At 36.7% G+C, this 22,185-nt stretch overlaps 1 protein-coding gene across 3 annotated transcripts in view; it reads right to left on the bottom strand.

The window, feature by feature from the left end:
• Positions 1-262: 262 nt before the first annotated feature.
• Positions 263-22,185, bottom strand: part of cep128 (centrosomal protein 128) — a 55,139-nt gene continuing 33,216 nt past the window's right edge. For all 3 annotated transcript variants that reach the window (XM_079583554.1, XM_079583553.1, XM_079583555.1), the window contains exons 17-24: positions 19,802-19,861; positions 17,534-17,726; positions 14,776-14,825; positions 14,058-14,081; positions 7,307-7,384; positions 7,109-7,222; positions 3,557-3,665; positions 263-987 (exon numbers count right to left, since the gene is read on the bottom strand). In XM_079583554.1, coding sequence (XP_079439680.1) covers positions 890-987; positions 3,557-3,665; positions 7,109-7,222; positions 7,307-7,384; positions 14,058-14,081; positions 14,776-14,825; positions 17,534-17,726; positions 19,802-19,861 — 726 coding nt within the window. In that variant the 3' untranslated portion in view covers positions 263-889. The remainder of the gene's footprint in view (positions 988-3,556; positions 3,666-7,108; positions 7,223-7,306; positions 7,385-14,057; positions 14,082-14,775; positions 14,826-17,533; positions 17,727-19,801; positions 19,862-22,185) is intronic.

Raw genomic sequence — 22,185 nt, 5'->3', positions numbered from 1 at the left:
TCTAAATCCGGAGGATCGCTTAAATCATTGTTGTATATTGTCATAACACCCAGACCTTAAAAACTTGTTAAATCACTAAGGCATTAGGGACATAACATTATGACTTTTTGTTTTTACTATTGCAGTATTTAAAATAAAAAGGAAGCAAGACATTATTTTCTATTTCATTTTGCAAATGGTGTATCTTTACAGTTCTGAATGCAAGGATATGTCCTGTGCACCCAATATTGCATCCTGAGACAAATGATTACAAATGAGTTTTGCAGCTGTGTGGTGATCATGTTTTTATTTGTTTCACATTCATTCAAGTATGAGTCTCACATATTCATTGTTTCAGACTTAGAAGTTAAAAAAACATTCAATCACAACATAAAAAGGTATAAAATAATAGCACAGCTTTCGTTAAATTGATGTGTAAAAACTTAGACCTAGTAGAAAAACAAACAAACCTTTATGTTACGGTAAAATATCAACATTAAATATTCTAAATTAGATATTTTTAAATATAAATACAGTAGAAATCATAGAAATTTGTTTTCTTTAGTTAATACCACATAGGTTTACCATGTTCTAATCATCTAATGACTATATCTGACAATATACAGTGTAACATTAAAGTTACAGATACATAAAAACAAAAACATGTAGAACCAAAGCTAAGCACTACATGACCAGTACAATTACTGTAGCTGTAACTGGACTGTCATACAGGCACTAAATAGGAACTGTGTAATGACACAGTATTACTGTTTGTACAGTGCACTCATGTTCTACATTGAAGTAATCTGATAAGCCTAAACATATGGGATATGGTAGGAATCAGAGGTAGACATGAGTTGTATCAATAGTTTGCCATTACTGCCAAAAGTTTCCAGCTGTAGAGAGAGCACTACATGCTTGTGTGTTCAAAGTTTGCCCCGTTGATTGTAGAAAAGTCTTGGGTCAGACTGGATTCCATATCTGGACTGGCAAGAGGTTTCCGTGGTGCTTTAAACAGAGAAGAAAACTGATGTAAGTGCAGAGAAGGTTATAGATATGGTTTATATATTTATATACATATATGTGTTTATATACATTAGTACCCAGAAACACATCCATATTCTGAAAAGACCACATCCATCATCCAGGCATATTGAGCCTTTCTAAAAGGTGTTTTACTCTGAAATAGTTCAATTACACTGCAAACCATTATAATAATATTACAAGACTTCCATCCAGCATATATCATCATATGTTAGGTCCTTTTGCCAGGCAACACCTAACCATCTGATTTTTTGCTTATACTGAAAATGAGCAACAATCACATTTTTTATAGCTGGAGAGGAAATAAAAGAGATGGCCTTTTTCCACCAAACTGACTTGCATTTCCATTGACTTGTGGTGGCAAGTTTATTCAACTCTCATCACAGTCTTCCTTGTCAACCTAGCCACTGTACAGTATAAGCACCTGGGATTGTTTTGCACTCTATTTTACCGAGTCGAGTCATTGTGGTGAGAGGCTTTTCTCTATAACTTTCTTCAAACCAGCAGCCCAAGACTGGTAGCCCACTGAAGCTACTGTAAGCAGGGTTGAGCCTGGTCAGTAGGGAGCGCTGCTCACCCTGTGGTCTGTGTGGGTCCTAATGTCCCAGAATAGTGACGGGGACACTATACTGTCAAATATACTGAGCACCATCCTTTAAATGAGACGTTAAACCGAGGCTCTCTGTGGTCATTCAAAATCCCATGATGTCCTAGAAAAAGAGTAGGGGTGTAACCCCGGCATCCTGGCCAAATTTGCCCCTTGGCCTCTGTGACTGTCCATCATCATGGCCTCCTAATCATCCTCATGTACGGATTGGCTTCATCACGCCTCCTCTCCACCAGTAAGCTGGTGTGTGTTCTGGCGCAATATGGCTGCCGTCACATCATCCAGGTGATGCTGCACATTCAAGGTCAAGGTTAAGGTTACTTTATTGTCCCCGAGGGGCAATTATTTGTACAGCCAGCAGATAAACACAAGGCACAACACACGACACAACCACAAAAAAAGAAAGAAAAAAAAAGAAAAGTACATTAAAACAGTTCTGGCAATTTGTTTAATATCGAGATTGAAGTTGGGATGAGAGAGTTTCTGTATCTATTTGACCTGCATCTGGGCATGGAATACCTACGGCCTGAGGGAAGTAACTTAAACTGGCCGGACAAAGGATGACTGGGGTCAGCTGCAATAGCTTGGGCCTTTTTTGCCACTCTTTTAGAATAGATGTGTGAGAGGGGGGAAAAGTTAATACCCGCAATCTTGCTACATGTTCGAACAATGCTCTCTAGTCGGTTTTTGTTCTTTGAGGACAAGGAACCGAACCAAACCAACAAATGAAACAAAAGGTTAAAACAGACTCAATAAAACAAGAATAAAACATTTTCATCAGAGTGGGGTCAATGTTAAAATTCCTCAATCTACGGTAAAAATACATTCGTTGTTGGGCTTTAGCACAAACAGTATCAGTGTGCGAATCAAAACATAGCTTACTGTCAATTTTTGTGCCAAGGTACTTGTATTCTTGTACAATCTCAATGGGTTGGCCATCAATGATAGTAAGGGGGAGAAGTGGGCTCTGTTTCCTAAAATCAATAATTAGTTCTTTCGTTTTGGACACATTTATTTCTAAAAAGGAACACTTACACCAATCATTAAAATCCCTCACTATCGGTCCATGGTCAATCACATTTTCATCTAAAAGAGAGACAATGACAGAATCGTCTGCAAATTTAAAAATCTGTCTACCATCGTATTGTGAGCGGCATTCATTTATGTATAATACAAAAAGAAGAGGGGAGAGGACACATCCTTGGGGGGAGCCAGTAGAAGATAAAAGTTTACCAGATAAAACACCATTAACCTTAACCTTTTGGGATCTCGAGGTTAAAAAGTCAACTATCCAGGCTGTTAGACCTTGGTTTATGTTGTAATTCTTTAAAAGTCTATCTGCTAAAATATGGGGTTGAATGCAGTTAAAAGCAGATGAAAAATCAATAAATAATAAATCGCACAAATTGTTTAGCCCCTTCCAAATTATTAAAAACATTGGTGGTGGTTGAGGAGATTCCCCACTTCCATATATAAAGTTTTGTGAGATCTGGTTTAAATTTTATCTTAATTTAAATGTATTTCTCAAATCCTAGTCGCATTTTTTTCTTTGATGTATTTCACACAGAAGAAATGCTAGTCACTTTTCAGACTCCTGTACATAATTCTGACTCTTTGACAAAACAATTCTAGACATTTTTAGCTTGTATGGGTTCAGGTTAAGGTGTTAATTTATGTTTGTTTAATGCCATCTTTTACCAAGCACTATTAAAGCCAGTATTGCCAGTATCAATATACCACTATTAAACTGATTTTTTTTTTTCTTAGAACAAAATGAGAAATTATAGCAATGACATCATATTTAAAAGCCATCATTTAGGCCTAAACAGAAAATAATATTTTTTTCTATAATTTATTAGCAACAATCACAGAACATGATAAATTTGACCACTTTTGACTGCAGGTGCCCCGTACACGTGTACTTACAGGTATGGGTAGACAGAGAGGAACTGGTCAGGAAATTGTTCTGACTGAGCAGAGATGATGTCAGACCAGTGAGCTGGAGACTCCGACAGGCGGCATCCAACTTTTCACCCTACAATTAACAGCAAGAGATCAGTCCAAGAGATCGAAGAGTTAAGTCTAAGATGTACAATCCAATCTTACACAGTAAAAATCGGTTTCGCTCAGCAACAACAAAATTAGACAAACAGTCTTACTAAGTAAACCATTTTTTATAGATAAAATCTATAAAAATTAATAACCATATTTTATTTTGTCCTTTAATGACAAAGCTCCATGAACAGGCATATACAAATAAAGGTGACTTGACTATTGTCACAATATTTGAAAAACAGTCAACTCGTCACCTTTATCTAAATAGCGCTTTCAAAACTTTACAGTGATAAACAGGAAAACGGTGATCAATGATGCAAACAGAATTCAATTCTGCTATAAAGCAGCTCTAAAAAAAACAATAGCTGAAGTCAGTTCAGTGTTTATTCAGTCAAGTTCAATAACTGTGAAGTTAATAAATTATGAAATAATTCATAATTGGCTCCGCAGAAAACAGTGATTTCATCATCCAGCTCAGATTCAGTTCTCATTCAACAGTGTCAATGCATTCACTCAATATTATTGCTAAAAAATTCTGTCATTAATTACTCATGTTGTTCCAAACCCGTAAGACTTTCGTTCGTCTTCGGAACACAAATTAAGATCTTTTTGATGAAATCTGAGAGCTTTCTGTACTCTATGCAACTGACACTTTGACGCTTCAAAAAGTTAATACAGAGATCGTAAAACTAATCCATATGAATTGAGCGGTTTAGTAAACAATTTCCGAAGAGACACGATCGCAACAGATTCAATTTAGACTTTTATTCACATATAAAAATTCATCAACACATCAGTTTTGGTAAACGTAAGCACAAGCATGTTCGCTTGAACCAATGAGGTTCATTCTCGTGTTACGCAGATTTAATATATAGCTTAAATATATAGCACTTATTACAGCACTTTATACAATACAGATTGTTTTAAAGCAGCTTTACAGAAATAAACAGGAAAAGCTGTTTGAAAAGCTGAAGTCAGTTCAGTGTTGATTTAGATCCGTTATAAATATCAATTATTAAATTAGATATTTTTTTTGCAGAACTGCTTTTAATTAAATGATGTCATCATCCAGCTCAGTTCAGCTCTCATACAAGTGTGTCATTACAGTCAGAACAATGATATCAAGTCAGAACTTGTTGAATATTAAGTTAAAATGTAGACTAAACCACTCAATTCATATGGATTAGTTTTACTTTTTGAGGCGTCAAAGTGGTAGTTGCATAGCTGTCAATGGAGGGACAGAAAACCTCATCAAAAAGATCGGTAACACTTTACTTGAAGGGTGTGCATAAGACTGACATGACACCTTCATAATCATGACAGATGTCATGAATATAAAGGAGGTTTTATGCATGTTTATGACAACTGTCATTAAGTGTCATTCGCTCAATTATTACATTTTTAATGCAAATATGACATTGTTTGAGATGTCTTTATTATGACACCTTGACATAAACCAATACATCATATCCTGTCAGTGTCTTTGTCATGACAACTTGACATAAACCAATGCATCATAACCTGTCAGTGTCTTTGTCATGACAACTTGACATAAACCAATACATCATAACCTGTCAGTGTCTTTGTCATGACAACTTAACATAAACCAATACATCATAACCTGTCAGTGTCTTTGTCATGACAACTTGACATTACTAAGACAACACAACCTGTCATAAATATGTCATAAACATGACATAGCAGATCAATTATCAAACTTAAGAAACCACCAGGGTTATAATCGTTAACGAAAACGAACGAAAAAACGAAAACTAGATGGGAAAAAACATTGTCGTTAACTGAAATAAAAATAAAAACGAGGCAAAACAAAAAAAACGATAACTAAATAAAACTGTAATGTGTGGTTGACAAAACTAACTAAAATAAAATAAAATTATAGAGTAAATGTCCTTAGTTTTCGTCTTTGTCAATTTCTTTCCTTCGACGCTATTTAAAAACACGCAGAGAATTCGCTCAGCTGTGTTTCCTTTCCCTGCTCTCCATCCGTCTCTCTGTCACTCGCATGCATGCGCGCAACACACACACACACAGTCACACACCCCTCCCCTCCTCTCAAGTCTCCAGAGAACGTCTCAATGTGAACGTGTTCGACGCAACGTTGAAGCAAGTTCGCAAAAGGTTGGTATCTCATGAACACCTTTACACAATCACTTACACAATCACACACATAAAAAGTGGTATACAAATATTTTATATTCTCTGAATATAAATGTTCATATGAGAAGCAATTGGGCCTTCTTTAAAAAGTTAACTAGTCGCAAGTTTGAGGTAACTTAAAATGCACTTGTGTTGTCGTTGTCAAAACACTAACGTTATAAGCTGCAGGGCTGCATACTTTTTCTAACCTTTTTGAATCTTGCCCCAGACAAATAGCCCATATTACAAAAAAAAGACTAAAACTAATACTAAAACTATTTAAAACTAAACTAAAACTAAGCATTTTCAAAAAAATAAAAAATAAACTAAACTAGCAAACCCACGTTAGAAACTAATTAAAACTAAACTGAATTTGAAAACACAAAGTTAAAACGAAATAAAAATAAAAACTAATGAATAATGCAAAACTATAATAACCCTGGAAACCACTCAGCTTTATGGGTTAATATTACATTAAACTGTCATGTATTTGGTTTTGACATTGGCTGTCATGACAAATTTGTCCCACTGTAGTTGAGGTCAAGAAAAATATTCATGACACAGTTATAATGCCCTCATGACAGCCATTGTCAAAACCAACCATATGACAGTTTAATGTAATGTTAACCCATAAAGCTAAGTGGTTTCTTAAGTTTGATAATTAATCTGCTATGTCATGTTTATGACATATTTATGACAATTTAAGTTGTCTTGGTTTATGTCAAGTTGTCATGACAGAGACACTGACAGGTTATGATGTATTGATTTATGTCAAGTTGTCATAACAAAGACATCTCAAACAATGTCATATTTGCATTAAAAAATTAATAATTGAGCGAATGACACTTAATGACAGTTGTCATAAACATGCATAAAACCTCCTTCATATTCATGACATGTGTCATGTCATGATTATGAAGGTGTCATGTCAGTCTTATTCACACCCCTTCAAGTAAAGTGTTACCAAAAGATCTTAATTTGTGTTCCAAAGATGAACGAAAGTTTTACGGGTTTGAAACAACATGAGGGGGAGTGATTACTGGCAGAATTTTCATTTTTGGGTGAACTATCCCATTTAAGTGTCCTCAACTAAGCAAGCCAAAGGCGACAGTGGCAAGGAATCTAAACTCGATCAGGTGACATAATGGAGAAAAAAACCTTAAGCAACCAATTAAAACACAATACATTTTTCAGTCAGGGGACCAAGTCCTCTTCTGGCTAAACTAAACTTACTAAGTGCATGTCATCAGTGCTATATGATCATACCCTGTATTCCTGAATCCTCCTCTTAGATTCCTCAAGCTGATGCTGGAGGTCCCCAACGATCTCCTTATATTTGGCATAACGTTGTTCCACCATTTCTCTCTGCCTCTGTGACTCCTGAAACCACATAAGGAGAGCCAACCATGATATCTGGCTCAGAGGGAGGTTAAATCTTGACCAAAACATCACCTATGATCCAACCTCGAGATCCTTGAAGTTTTCCAGCAGACTGAGTTTCTCAGGAACTGACTCCAGATGATCCAAGGCCAGCCTGGTGCTCTGGAAAAGAAGAATATTCTGTAGTTTTTTTATATGCATTTCATCTAGATCTCAAATCCTAGTCTTTGAGAATTGTACTTTGTCTATTGCTTCAAGTCAATGGAATGAGTGCATCTCCCAGAAGAGGCAAGGGTCAATTTCTGACACCAGCGTGTTGTTGTGCCAAGAAGTAATGATGTAAATAGACGGAGCTGTGAGTAAAGGCTGAAGGTTTTCAGGAGCTAATTAAATGTTCGTCAGCCAGCCATAGCACATAATGGTGATTGATATGGTAGGCGTCAGATAGCTTTTTTTCAAACTGTATAAATACTGCTGAGTCGATACAGGCGTCAATACTTTTAACAACCGACGGCATATTTCTTAGCCAAGTAATGATTTGTAATTCAGACATTTAACAGAAATCGTTAGGCTTCAGCAAATAGTGTATTAAGGTCTGGAACATTTCAGAAATGTAACTTTGCAGACAGAATATTCTGTACCTAAGCACGGAAAGAGACTCTTTTCTTTGCTTTGGTACAGAATATTCTGTCTACAAACTCAGCTTTAACAGAAGAGTAGTGTAGCTATATGCATGTAGTTCTAAATTATAACAGAACTTTGCACGTTTAATGTAAAAATTGCAATCTATTCAAACTAAAGCAACACATTTCAGAGGAAAATAACTATAGTTAACAATAATTAACTGCATAGGTGTGCTGCACTGCATTGGCTGCCTATTAAACATCGTATAAATTTTAAAATATTGCTGATCACTTACAAAGCACTAAATGGTTTAGCTCCGCAGTACTTGAGCGAGCTCTTAACGCATTATAGTCCTTCACGTCTACTGCGATCTCAAAATTCTGGCCAGTTGATAATACCTAGAATATCAAAATCGACTGCTGGCGGTAGATCCTTTTCCTATTTAGCACCAAAACTTTGGAACAGTCTTCCTACCATTGTCCGGGAAGCAGACACACTCTGTTAGTTCAAATCTAGACTAAAAACACATCTCTTCGGCCTAGCATACACATAACACATTATAGACTTCTATAATTCAATGTTAGGCTGCATAGTTTAGAACAGCCGGGACCGTGAACACTTCCCGTAAATCCTGATGTACTTGGTACATCATAAGAAGGATGGCGTCTACGCTAATATTAGTCTCTCTGTCTATCCTGAGGTTTACCGCTGTCCACCGGAACCAGGCCGTATCCAGATCTGATGAAGGACCAGTGCCAGGACACGACGACGCCGCTGACCTGAAGTGTCAACCAGTCTCTCCTCCTCTCCACTCCGACTTCAACCAACCGGAACTGGACAAATACTCTGATTCATTCTGAACTTCTGACCTGTAATGCTCCTGAATCATAATCATACACTGTTCACTCATTGGCCAGAGGAGAACTGGCCCCCGACTGAGCCTGGGTTCTCCCAAGGGTTTTTTTTCTCCATTCTGTCACCTGATGGAGTTTTGGTTCCTTGCCGCTGTTGCCTTACCTTCTGGCTTGCTTAGTTGGGGACATTTAATATTCAACAATATTATAGATCTGCCTTAAAGGTGGACGATGATGAAATTGTTTTTTGTATTATTTTCATGTTATCACTGTGAAGCTGCTTTGATACAATCTGTATTGTAAAAAGCGCTATATAAATAAAGGTGACTTGACTTGCTGAACTAATACTTAGTTGAAGCACTCTTTGTTTGTATCAGCTTGGTACATCTTGAATTGAGAATATTTTACCACTCTTTTTTTCACTCAAAAACATTCCAGATCTGTTAAACTTTGTGGCCATCTTCTGTGCATTGCCCTCTTCAGATCCCTCACAGACTTTCTATACCATTCAGGTTTGGGCTCTGGCTGGACCATTTCAAAACATTCATCTTTCTTTGCTGAAACCATTCTTTTGTTGATTTCGATGTGTGCTTTGGATCATTGTCGTGCTGAGTTTCTCTTAATTTTCAGCTTCTTGGCAGAAGGTTTTGTGCCAAAACTGGCTGGTATTGGAGCTTTTCATGATTCTCTCCACCCAGGGATAGATTATGACTTGCAAAGGCCCTTCAGTTCTTTCCTTTAGCGCAAAGTGGTGGTTATGATGATTGTGAATATTAAAACCGTTCTCACTCTTGAGGCATCAAATCTCATAATGAACAGAAAATATGTTTAAACTTCGTAAGCTTTGGCAAAGTATCTGTCACACAAACTAAATTAGAAAGCGCAATATGGCCCATGCCCTTATCAAATCGGGAAAGGCTGCGATTTAAGTATTAGAACAGCGCACTTTGTTCACAAGATCAGCTCGTGATTCAGTGTTTTCAGAGCAGCTCGGTTCACAGTACATGCAGTAAACGCCATCTCTTCATGTGCTGTCAGTTTAATGCGCATTTAGGAATGCAACGGCAGAAGTTAAAGGATTAGTTCACTTTAAAAAAAATTGCTGATAATTTACTCACCCCGATGTCATCCAAGATATCCAGTTATTAGTTCACCCAAAAATTACAATTATGTCATTTTTTACTTAACCTCATGTCAATCCAAACCCGTAAGACCTTTGTTCATCTTCGGAACACAAATTCAGATATTTTTTATGAAATCCGAGAGCTCTCTGACCCCTCCATAGACAGCAATTTAATTACCAATTTCAAGGCCCAGAAAGGTAGTAAAGACATCTTTAAATAGTCCATGTGACTACAGTGGTTCAATCTTAATTTTATGAAGCGACAAGAATACCTTTTTGTGCAAAAAAAACCTACATTTATTCAACAATTTTTTCTCTTCCGTATGAGTCACTTTCATGAGAGCACCACGATGCATGCATGTGATGATGACGCAGGAGTTGGCGTTCTGACATATAGAAACCAGTGAGAGTACGTAAAAGTACCTTTCCAATGCCGCCAGAAGAAAGGCTTACCTTTCACACTTTCCCATTAAATGATTCTGAGTTACCGAAGCTATGGCTGCTGGCTGTTCAGCGGGATGTTAATTTACCGTTTCGATACGTCAAGCAAATTAAGCTGTGCAGTGAACATTTTTCACCAGACGACTTCAAACCAGGTCAAGGAAAGCTACAACGATTTATGAAATCAACAGCTGTCCCCAACCTGTTTTTACGAAACACAGAGGTATGAGGGAAATCATCATGGGGATATTGTTGAGGGAGTTAAAGGTTACAGTACAGTAATTTAGATAATTACTTCACTTTGATATGATGTTTTTAAAATATTATTTTAACAATGCTTTGCATGATACAGTAAATGACATACGAGTTACAACAGTAATATGAAATGTTTTTGAAAACTACAAATGATCCATCACAGCTCAGTCAGGAACCCCAGTCAGAAGTTCAATACAAGCTCAGTCAGGACCCCCAGTCAGAAGGTTCTACACAGGAACCACAACCAGCAGGTCCATTACAGCCCAACCAGGACCCCCAGTCAGCAGGTCCACCTCTTACCAGTCTTCTCCCACAAGTAACTGATAAATGTGGAATTATTTTATTATTAATACAGAGGAATTATTTTCGACTGCATTTTTAGCTGGTGTTCCACAGTCAACCCCAGTTAAGCCACAGTTCTTCACGAGAATCCGAGGATTCAGTTGTGTCAAAGCTTCTGTTGGTGCTATCCAGTCCAGAAACAGCTGAACAGCGGTCACATCCATTAACGTCAGCATGACCATATTAGCCCGGTTCTGTCAACACTGCATTGGCTCCCTATTAAATATTGTATAATTACTTACCTGATTACTTAAAGCCACGCTAAATGGTTTAGCTCCCCAGTACATGAGCGAGCTCTTAACGCATTTAGAGCTATTGAGATAAACGCATTTAGATAAATCATCTAAATCGACAACATCTATGTTAGACTCTATACCGACTAAGCTGCTGAAAGAGATGCTTCCAGAGGTCATAGATCCTCTTCTTAATATCATTCATTCATCTTTGTCATTAGGATATGTACCAAAAAATGTTAAGCTGGCTATGATAAAACCGCTTAAGATCTACAGAATTAGTTAATTACAGGCCGATCTCGAATCTACCTTTTCTGTCAAAGATACTAGAAAAGGTAGTATCTTCACAACTATGTTCCTTTTTAGCAAGAAATGATATCTGCAAGGATTTTCAATCAGGATTTAGACCGTACCATAGTACTGAGACAAATGAAGACAATCATGATCGGATGATAAGTCATTTGTGACTATGGCTCTTATCATCCGATCATGATTGTATCTCTCTATTAGTGTTACTGGATCTTAGTTTTTGATAACATTGACCACAAAATTATTTTGAATAGAGACGAAAATTATGTTGGCATTAGTGGAATTGCATTAGCATGGTTTAAATCATACTTATCTGACCGTTATCTGTTTGTAGCAGTAAATTAAGAGATGTCTTATCGATCAAAAGTTCATCATGGTGTACCACAAGGCTCAGTACTAGGACAGTTGCTGTACATACTACCCTTAGGAGATATCATTAGGAAGCATGGAATTAGTTTTCACTGTTATGCTGATGATACTCAGCTCTATATTTCTTCACGCCCTGACGAAACTTACTAATTCACAAAAATTAACGGAATGCATAGCTGATATAAAAAAATGGATGACTAGCAATTTCCTACTACTTAATTATGAAAAAAAAACAGAGATTATAATTATTGGACAAAAAACTTCCTCACTTAATAACCTAGGATACTGTCTAACACTTGATGGCTGCTCTGTCAAGTCCTCGTTGTCGGTTAGGAACCTGGGTGTGCTCTTTGATACCAATCTTTCATTTGAAAGTCACGTGCCTAGTATCTGTAAAACCACATTTTTTAATCGTAAAAATATATCAAAACTACGTCATATGCTCTCAATGATAAATGCAGAACAATTAGTTAATGCGTTCATGACATCAAGGCTAGATTATTGTAATGCTATTATGGGTGGTTGCCCTGCACGCTTAATAAACAAACTACAGCTGGTCCAAAATGCAGCAGCTCGAGTTCTTACCAGAACCAGGAAGTATGACCATATTAGCCCGGTTCTGTCAACTCTGCATTCGCACCCTATTAAATATTGTATAAATTTTAAAATATTGCTGATTACTTAAAAAACACTAAATGGTTTAGCTCCCAGTCCCCAGTACTTGAGCAAGCTCTTAACGCATTATAGTCCTTCACGTCTATTGTGATCTCAAAATTCCGGCCAGTTGATAATACCTAGAATATCAAAATCGACTGCTGGCGGTAGATACTTTTCCTATTTAGCAACAAAACTTTGGAACAATCTTCCTAACATTGTCCAGGAAGCAGACACACTCAGTTCAAATCTAGACTAAAAACAACACATTATAGACTTCTATAACTCAATGTTAGGCTGTATAGTTTATATCAGCCAAGTTAATAACTAATAATCGTTGCGAGGAAGTGAATCAATCAAAACTAACCTTAGCTGGACAATAACTTTATTTTAGAGTTGCTGCAAAGCCAAAACAATCGCTGTTACTTTAATTGCCTATTATCACTGTAAAGCTGCTTTGAAACAGTCTATATTGTTAAAAGCGCTATATAAATGAAGGTGACTTGACCACAATCACCAAGCAAACCATTGGTAAAACACGCCGCAATGGATTGAAATCCTGCAGCGCCCGCAAGATCCCCCTGCTCAAGAAGGCACATGTAGAGACCCGTCTGAAGTTTTCCAAATTAACATCTAATGATTCAGAGAATTTCAGAGATTTCAAAAGGTTACAAAGCATCAAGCTCTGTTGCCATTGCTTTAAGAGAGGTCTGAATTCTCTTTTGGAAAATGGAATTGACATACAGGTGAAACTCGGGAAAAATTTTTTGATCATCTAGATAGAACTTTTGCACGTTATTCTAATTTTTCGAGTTTCATCTGTAGAAGTGATGACTTAGGACAGATCCCGTCCTATATAATTCATCATGAGTTTGATGGCCATTGTGTACACACCTTTCATACAAAGAATGAAGCTCGACAATTGGTTCAAACTAATGTAATTTGAAACCTGATAGGACAAAAGTTCCATAAGAGGTTTGGGGGCCTTTTTATAGGGCCCAGCAGTAACAGTGAGTGCCAGTAAGCCCTCTTAGTCCAAGAGCCTTGTTTAAGAGGCCTTGTATTAGCTAGGGGATCCATATATTCAAGCATAAATGAACATTTGTTATCATTGTTGATGGGTTTTCTGTACCAAACTGGATCGCACTGCCTTAAAACCCAGAAAGCCAAGATGATGTCAGAAAATCTTACAAGAACAGCTGAGAGTCAGTCAGAGTCACTTCAGGTGAAGACATGTCTGTAATGTTTCACATGAGCTTGATAATTAGATAAGTGTTTGTTTATCTTTTTTCTCTGAAATGTGTCACTTTGGTTTTCACTGGCATTGCATATGTTGTAATTTTTACATTAAAGGTGCAAAAGTTGTGATATGATTGATCTTTGTTCAAATGAAACACAATGAAACAGCACAGGAATTCAAAGATTAACTTTTTTTTAGCATCTTATAAAGCAAAACATTTAACGGACAAAAAACACATCTTTATAAAATCCATCAATTGAAAATAGAGATCACTACCATTCGGTTCATTCTGCGCCAGTGCAGCTAAAGGCTGAATTATCTAACATACACATGCACAAACATAAAGTATATGACAGATTCATTAAAACACTATGGGGGAAACAAAACTTACCATTTCAAGATCTACAACCCGGTCCTGGAAAAAAAGAGAAACAGAAATGACTGACTGGACACAGGAAGTTTTGTTTCAGAGATTACTAGCAGTTTTTAATCCATCAGTTAAAAGCAGAATCTGGGAAAATCTAAGGCCAAGTGTAATTACTGACTCGGTGTCCTATTGTCTTTCAGTATGCTGCTGGTTTCTTCTGAGCCCCATTAAGGGGATTGATTCATAATAAACGTAGGATAGCAGGTGTTCCAGATCCCAGTGGGTTTGGTTTGAAAGCATGCAGACAAGCAAGGGTAAGATGGTGATATTACATGCCTGCCACATGCAGGACAACTGACGTGCATGCAGGATTACATAAAGGTTAAAGTTGTAAAGTGTGTAAGTGTGTGTGTGTGTGTGTGTGTGTGTGTGTGTGTGTGTGTGTGTGTGTGTGTGTGTGTGTGTGTGTGTGTGTGTGTGTGTGTGTGTGTGTGTGTGTGTGTGTGTGTGTGTGTGTGTGTGGAGGAAAACAGCTTGTAAATAATAATGCAAATGTAAAGATGCAGAAAGTTTTCTGTGAGGGTTGATTTTAGGGGTAGGGTTAGGGGTAAGAATATACAGTTTGTACAGTATGAAAATCAATCGTCTATGGAAAGTCCACATAAAACATGGAAACGCGCACGCACACACGTGTGCATGTATATCTAAGAGTGCAACATTCATACAAGTCCTTTACACTGACCTGAAGATTTCTCATCTCCTCTTCTTTCTTGCGGCCATTTTCAAGAAGACCTGGCAGACCATATTAATGAGCATTGATATTGCAAAAGAGTCATCAACTAAATCATTCACTGACACTCCAAACGTATATGACTTTTTCTTCCATGGAACACAGGAGAAGATGCTAAGTTGCTAATTGATTTTATTAATAATATTTATAGTAAAAACTGAAAAATACAATACAAAAAGATTAATTTACTTGAATTCACTATGAAGACTTCACATTACCGGTAAGTTAAGTTAATACCTTTTTTATGTGCAAATATGCAAAAAAAAAAAAAAAGTAAATTTTATCTCACATTTTTTCTCACAGCCAAAAATAATTCAAGACATTCTCTGAAAACAAGTCTTATCAAACACAAATTTATATTTTTATTAAAATAATATTTTAAGATGTTTTTACTTGAAAACAAGACTAAAATAATTATTAAGAACATTAAGAATTGTTTTCTTCAGTGTGACATGACGGTCTTAAAGCACGTTGTAAAATAAAATGCAGGTTATGCTAATTGTGCATGATCTATCCAGACACGATTTCAAGTGTGATATCACTTTATAATATAAACGAGAGGCTAGTAACTTACATTTTAGACCACTTTCTTTGTACACTCTTGCTCCACTAATGAAAATAATTCTAAAATAGTTCCAGTGATACAATGGCCATGTCTATTTTGAAAAATAATATACATCATTATTTAATAAATTATATTAAAAGAGACTAATAGTATAGGACAGCAATTCAGTGCTGTTTGCAAAGGCCTGTTTTGTAGGTCTGGACTCAAGGATTCAGAAGAGGATTCCAGAGATATGAATTGAAACGCAAATATCTGGAGCATTCAAAATTCGGAGTAAAATTCGGGCAATAGGGCTGCACGATATTGGAAAAAACTGACATAGCAATAGTTAAGTTAATAGTTTAGTTAAACAAATGTGTTTTATAAAAACAATTAACAATGATCTATAAGCATTTTGGGGATTTTACAGATTTCTTTGCAAACTAATTCTATTCTATTAAACATGTGAAGTTCTGTGCTCCCCCCCCACCCCCCCCCCCCCCCCCCCACCCCCCAAGTCAATCTATTGAACCATTTACAGAGATTTTAATCAATGAGACTTAACCCTCTGGGGACCAAGGTGTTTTTGGGGTCCTTGAAATGTTTTGACATGGCCTGATATTTGTCTTTTTTTCAGTTGCTTATAAACATATTAATGGCAAAGGTGTAATTACACTCTATTTAGCACGAACATGGCTATCATAATATGTGAGCAACATGTATGTACATGTTTGAATTTTTGAGAGAATATTATTTATGGGTGGTTATTCAAATAATCGTTTCACTAATCGTTCACATTAAACAATACATTGATTTAAATTTTGTAAGATCCTTTTTGTTTGGAAAGGCAATATGAAGGTGGGCGTGAATGTCATGAATAATGTCCTAATTCACACCTGAGAAGACAAAGACCTGCTAATGAATTACAGAATTGGTTCAGAGTTTGAAACATCTTGAAAAAAAGTGTATTTTTCCACAAACTGTGGATATTATACAATTTGCAAGCATACAAGGTAAACATTTCTAGTAATTGTGCAGTTAATTCTCATTCGTATTTTCAGACAGTTTTGGAATATGTAGGCTATCCTCTCCCCAAATTTGTCACTAATAAAACACAAAAATAATTTAAAGAGAAGGCTTATATGCACAGTATCGTCTTTTTAATATTGTTACAGGAGAATATATTATTAGAAAGAAATGAATCAGGAGGACCAGAATACACTGTCCTTTTGAAACATTTGAAATGTTTTAGTACTTTTGAGTCTAAGTTCCCTGAATTTAAAGAGCAGTAGAAGAGTCTTTGAAAAGATTTATTAAAATTATTTTTAATAACGTATTGTCTGGGGCATCTCGAGATTGTGGACACTCAATTTCGTGTGAGCTGTAAAAACAGCCTAGGAAGGGTTCGAAAAAGTATTTGATTAAAATAACTTTTTTGTGTGTGGAAATGGAAACACAATCAACTGATTCGGGGCACTGGAAGAATGAGAAGAGTGAACAATTCTGATTTTAACCATTAGGATTCAAACGTTGCTTATTACATTGCTTTTGTTGTTTGATTAAGATTTAATGCCCCAGACAGTAGTGGGTATTTAGGCTGCTGTCACTTTAAGACTGAATGCAGGGATTCAACTGTTTATGTTCACATAAGCAATAAGCTATTGAATTTATGTGGATACTCGCAGAGACAGGCAATTTTGCATGTACATGTATGTGTCCGTTCAAGCACAAACAGACGAGTAAGACAAAAGAATAAGGTGTTCTCTGTGTGTGTGCGCAGAATACAGAGTTCAGAATTGAGATCACTTTCGTGTCTTTCTTTCAAATGGCTTAAAATCCCATGAATGTTTAAACTGACAGGATCTAAAACAAGTGCAAATGATAAACTTTCATCTATGATGGGTAAAATTTGCAATAATCCAAAAAATCACGTGCATTTTGAACTCTGGTGCCTGGTCCTAACGGATCACGTATCAACTACGATCCCTATACTTGGCATTGCACATCCTGCGATGTGACTATCGCGCTAATGACTGCCAGTATAAAGTCAGCTAGTATAGTACAGCTTATGTAGTAGGATACAATTTCACATTACTACCTGTGCTGAAGTGTCAGGCCCAATAAATTGTGATCTAGAAATCACTTTTCTCTAAGGTGAGTTAGTACCTCTCTTCTCTGATTGGATGTCTTTGAGGAGCCGATCCTGCTGGGTAATGCGGTCCAGGAGGCTCTGCAGTTCTGAGTCTCTGCTTTGCTTCAGTGCTTTCATCTGCTCCTTGTGCTGCTGTAGTGTCTTCCTCAACCTCCTCTCACTGGATTCCCGCTCACGCACCTCTTCGCACAGCCACTGGAGCTTTGTCTGAACACACACAGACAGACACATTAAATATACACATCTGGAACACAATAATATGTAACTGCATTACAAGAAGAGTAAAAACTTCTGAAATAGGAGTGTGTCTCTGCAACTTCCTTATGATAACACATATCAAAAATGATAATAACAACTACTACTTGTCATAAAACCATGACAAATGCCAGTTTAACCTGTTAACCGTTGCCAGTGCGCCGGCGCACTGAAGCGTTTTTTTTTTTAAATAGTTAAAAGTTCAAAGTATGATATGTTAAATATTATCAAATTAAACTGGAATTTTTCAAATGAATGAAAACGTTGTAGTAATGCATTTAACATTCATTACAACTCAACAAAAATCAATAAAAAATTACTTTACTGTGGCTTTCATATTTTCAATCAATGTTGGATGGCCAAGTCTGGCTTGATCGACATGTACATCAGCCAACCCCAGAATTTTCCTATAAGTTGTCATCATTGGCAGATTGAAATAATTAATTGTGCTGTGTTATCCACCTTATTTTTCCACACAGATGTAAGGTGTTTTCTGTGAATGTGTGCAACTTCCGATTTATTAGCCACTATAGGGAAATAATGAGAAGAATATTTCAAAGTCCAGTAAACCGTACAACTGTTTGCTCTACAAACTACTGTGTTTATAATTAAGACAATACATAAAAATAATATGGTAATAAATAGTAGTTTGCTATATTAAGCAGAATAACCAGCTGTTTTGCACAGCTAAAAATAACTGGAAGCAAATGACACTGGAAGCCAGAGACATTCAAATTACAAATGGCCACAGCCGCACTTATCTGAAAAATAAGGTGGATAAGGGATAAAAACCATAACTAATGCGGAAACAAAATTAAAGCTAAATTTTGTTTAAAGATACAAAGAAACAAGTTTTATAATTCTATTCGCAGAACTATAACAACCTAGAACTATAACAACCTAGCTCAATTTTCATTTTCCTTCAGTACTACGTCTGGGATTGTGTTATATTCTTGGGTTTTCTCTGATACATTTTTTACTGATTCTGTCCAATCAGCGAACAGAGGGAGTGGCTGAGAACGATGACGTTGAGGTTGCGCTAGTTTGAGTCGTCATATGTCACGACCAAATGTTAGCGATTGTTTATGGCAGATCCAGAGTGACTCTGGGCAGATCCAATAGTTTTAAACTTCAACAGAGTACCCACCTTCAAGGAAGTTAACGCTTGTTAATGGAGAGCGGCCAGACTCTCTGTACAAATGAAATGTACGAGTGTCTGGTCGAACCAGGCTAGCAACAACCCTAATGCACACAAAAATGTATTAAATATTAAAATTAAATAATAAATATTTATATTTAATCATAAATTAAAATGGATCTATAAAAAAAAAGATATGATTGAACTCCGAGTAAGATTATAATCGCACAGCCGTACTCTGAAAAAACACAAACTGCCCACTAACATGACTTTAAAGACCCCATGAAATCAAGTTTTGTGGCTTTTAATCAGTGTGCATTAGTTTTGAAGTCCTCTGAGTGTACTCTTAATGTCTGCAGCATTAACTTCTAGCAGCTGTACACAACAGTTACAAAACTTACAAAAACTTAGTTTTTCTCTGTATTAAAATTGACCAAACATTGTCCATGGACTCCACATTTTTGTCCAATCAAATGCTCTCTAGAATGAGAATGTCCCTCCATTTACTGACTAGCAATAGCAAGTAGCAATTAATGGTTCACAGCTATGATGTACACCAAAGGATAAAGCAGGGCCTTTATTGACCTATCCTGTTTCAATAAAACACATCAAGACAGGAAGGAAAACTCTGGCTGTCAAGCCATTTCACGGGGTCTTTAAATGTATTGATGTAATATATCAGACACACCACTACAAACAGACAGCAACATGCATTTAAATGTGTTAAAATACACATTTTGGAAATAAAACCTGATAAAACATGAAATTAAGTCCATGAGAGCAGGAAGATGTTTCCGTCAGTCTATCTGAGACAGTAAAGAACAGCTGTGTTAAGATGCATGACATCAGCTAGAGAAATGATCATCGAAAGCTGGGCTCAACAATATACCTTAACCTCAGCAAGCCAGCGATGAGAATCCTTTTGCAGTCCTGGACTCTGGGTAATGGCCTACGTCACAAAATACATACATGGCACGTTAACACTGTTTTGCTATATAAATTATGGATGCAAGTCATAAAACTAGAAACTCCTGTATGATAAGGCACATGTAAAATTGCATGAGGAGGTTGAGAAGAAAAAACATTCTGAATTGTTCAGGGTGAGCTTTCTCTGATGCGTTCTGAGACGGTGACAGTCTACTGGAGGATCGTAAACCTCCCAGATCTTGGGTTCCATGGAAAAACCCCACTGCATAGATGAATCACTTTATGAAACAAAAATGAGCGGATTTACAAATTTCACATTTAGAGTGATGATGTACGCCTCCAGAGCGAGCGATCACAGGAGGGGGCTCTGTCACCTTTTTAAAAAAAAGCAAGTGTGTGGAGGTGGATTGTGTTCCCCCGACAGCTCTCGCCTGTCACGATCAACGACGCTTGAACAACGCCATGCCGCTTTAAACTGCTGACACAAACACATGATGGGAAAGGAGGCCATTTTGTCACTCTTTTTTTCTTGAATCAAAGGAGGGTGCCGGCTGAGGATAAAAAGGTGTGAAGGATGCAGAAGAATGCTAAAGACTGGGATATGACATGGATGTTGACAGCTCGAGCTGAGAGCAAAGAAAGTCTACTTAAAGCTTTGAGAAACAAGTACAGACAACCTGCAAGAAGCAGGGAGTGACTTCACAACTCAGAGAGGAGACTTCTGTTTATGTCGGGGGAACACTTAGCACTATCAGAGATGATCTATTTATTGGGGGACTAACGAATGTCAAACTCAACTGAAAAACCCCGATACACCACCCACGATACGTATCGCGATACTCTTATGGCGTACCGAACGAGCCCTTCAGCAACTGTCAATTATTAGGCTATATTTCAACAACAGTGAAATCTATAATTATATTTAGTATGTAAAATGCAAAAACTGCCTTGTGTGCAGTTTACATGTTTGCATACCATTTGCTATTTGAGTGTTAATTAAAATATCTAAAAATAAATAGCAAGAATTTAGGCTAATAGTTTGGGCTTTAAAATGATATAGTAATGTGCAAGTAAGTGCTCCCTATATAGTTTACAGCATTAGCAAAGATCATTTTATTTATCCTTAAGAAACTTTTAATTATGATTGAATTAACTTAAAGACAGAGACACAATTTGCTCAGTAAACCACTGGTTTAATAATAAAAAGTAATAAATAAAAAATATGTTCAGCTTTCTCCCCCATGCTGTACCAAACCGTGACTTTAAAACCGTGGTATGTACCAAACTGTCAGTTTTGTGCAAGCGTGCAATTAAATCAGCCTTCACTTGTCCAAGTAAAAAGTTGCTTGTCCAGAAAAAATAGGATTTTTTTTTTTTTGTGGTGTAAATATAATTTATTCTACATCATTTTTCTATCAGCTTTGACATACTAAAATCTGCATATTTGTGATATTTACCCCAATAAAAATTTTTACCTTCATAAAAGGCTTTTCTTCCCCCCAATCTTATTAAATGTATGCTTCATCTTTCAGTTCTTATATTAGATCACTAAATTCTAACAAGACAATATAGGGCTGTTACCAAACAAATTGAATTATTTACACTGAAAAGTGACAACTGCATTAAATAATGTTATGAGATTGTTTTAAATATTTTTTTGAAAATACCAATAAGAAATGATAAATGATTAAAAAAAATTATACTTTTAAACTAAACCAGCAGTAGGTGGTGGCAAGTGACCATCTAAGGGCCAATCCCAATTCTACCCCTTACCCCTTCACTTACCCCTTCCCCTCTGTTTTGCTCGTGCATGTGAAGGGGTAGGGCTGTCTCGATTCTCTTTTGGTTGGAGGGGGAGGGCTAAGGGGAAGGGCCAGATAGCCCTTCAAACGAAGATTTTTCGGGACCACACTTCAAACGAAGGGGTATGAGAAATGTCACTGCATACACCGGCTACAGACGCAAAATGGCTGCCCAAGCAAAAAATTAGACCATAAATGTAAGAATTGTTGAGTTTAATAAGTATTTTAACAACAAATAATGATTTGCTTTATGTTACATTCAATCTTGTGTTCATATTTATGGTCAGTTCCTTCAAAGAAACGTTTGTAAAAAAATCTCCTCTCCCCCGAACAAAGCACACAAGCTACTGGTGCGTTCAAGTCATCTCGTAAAGATCGTATTTATGAGTTGAACGCACATGAACGCCACACAATGTCGTATTTCACACAGTTTAACACAGTAAATAAATAAATAGGACAAACATAGGTCTGTACCTCCAACGTGTTAATACAACACCACAGAAAACAAGTCCTGTGCATCTTGGAAGTTTGTGATAAACATCGG

The sequence above is a fragment of the Phoxinus phoxinus genome (genome assembly GCF_949152265.1).
Source record: "Phoxinus phoxinus genome assembly, chromosome: 16".
NCBI classification, from domain to species: Eukaryota; Metazoa; Chordata; class Actinopteri; order Cypriniformes; family Leuciscidae; genus Phoxinus; species Phoxinus phoxinus.
The sequence above is the reverse complement of the archived record's forward strand: the minus strand, read 5'-3'. Positions and strand labels throughout refer to the sequence as shown.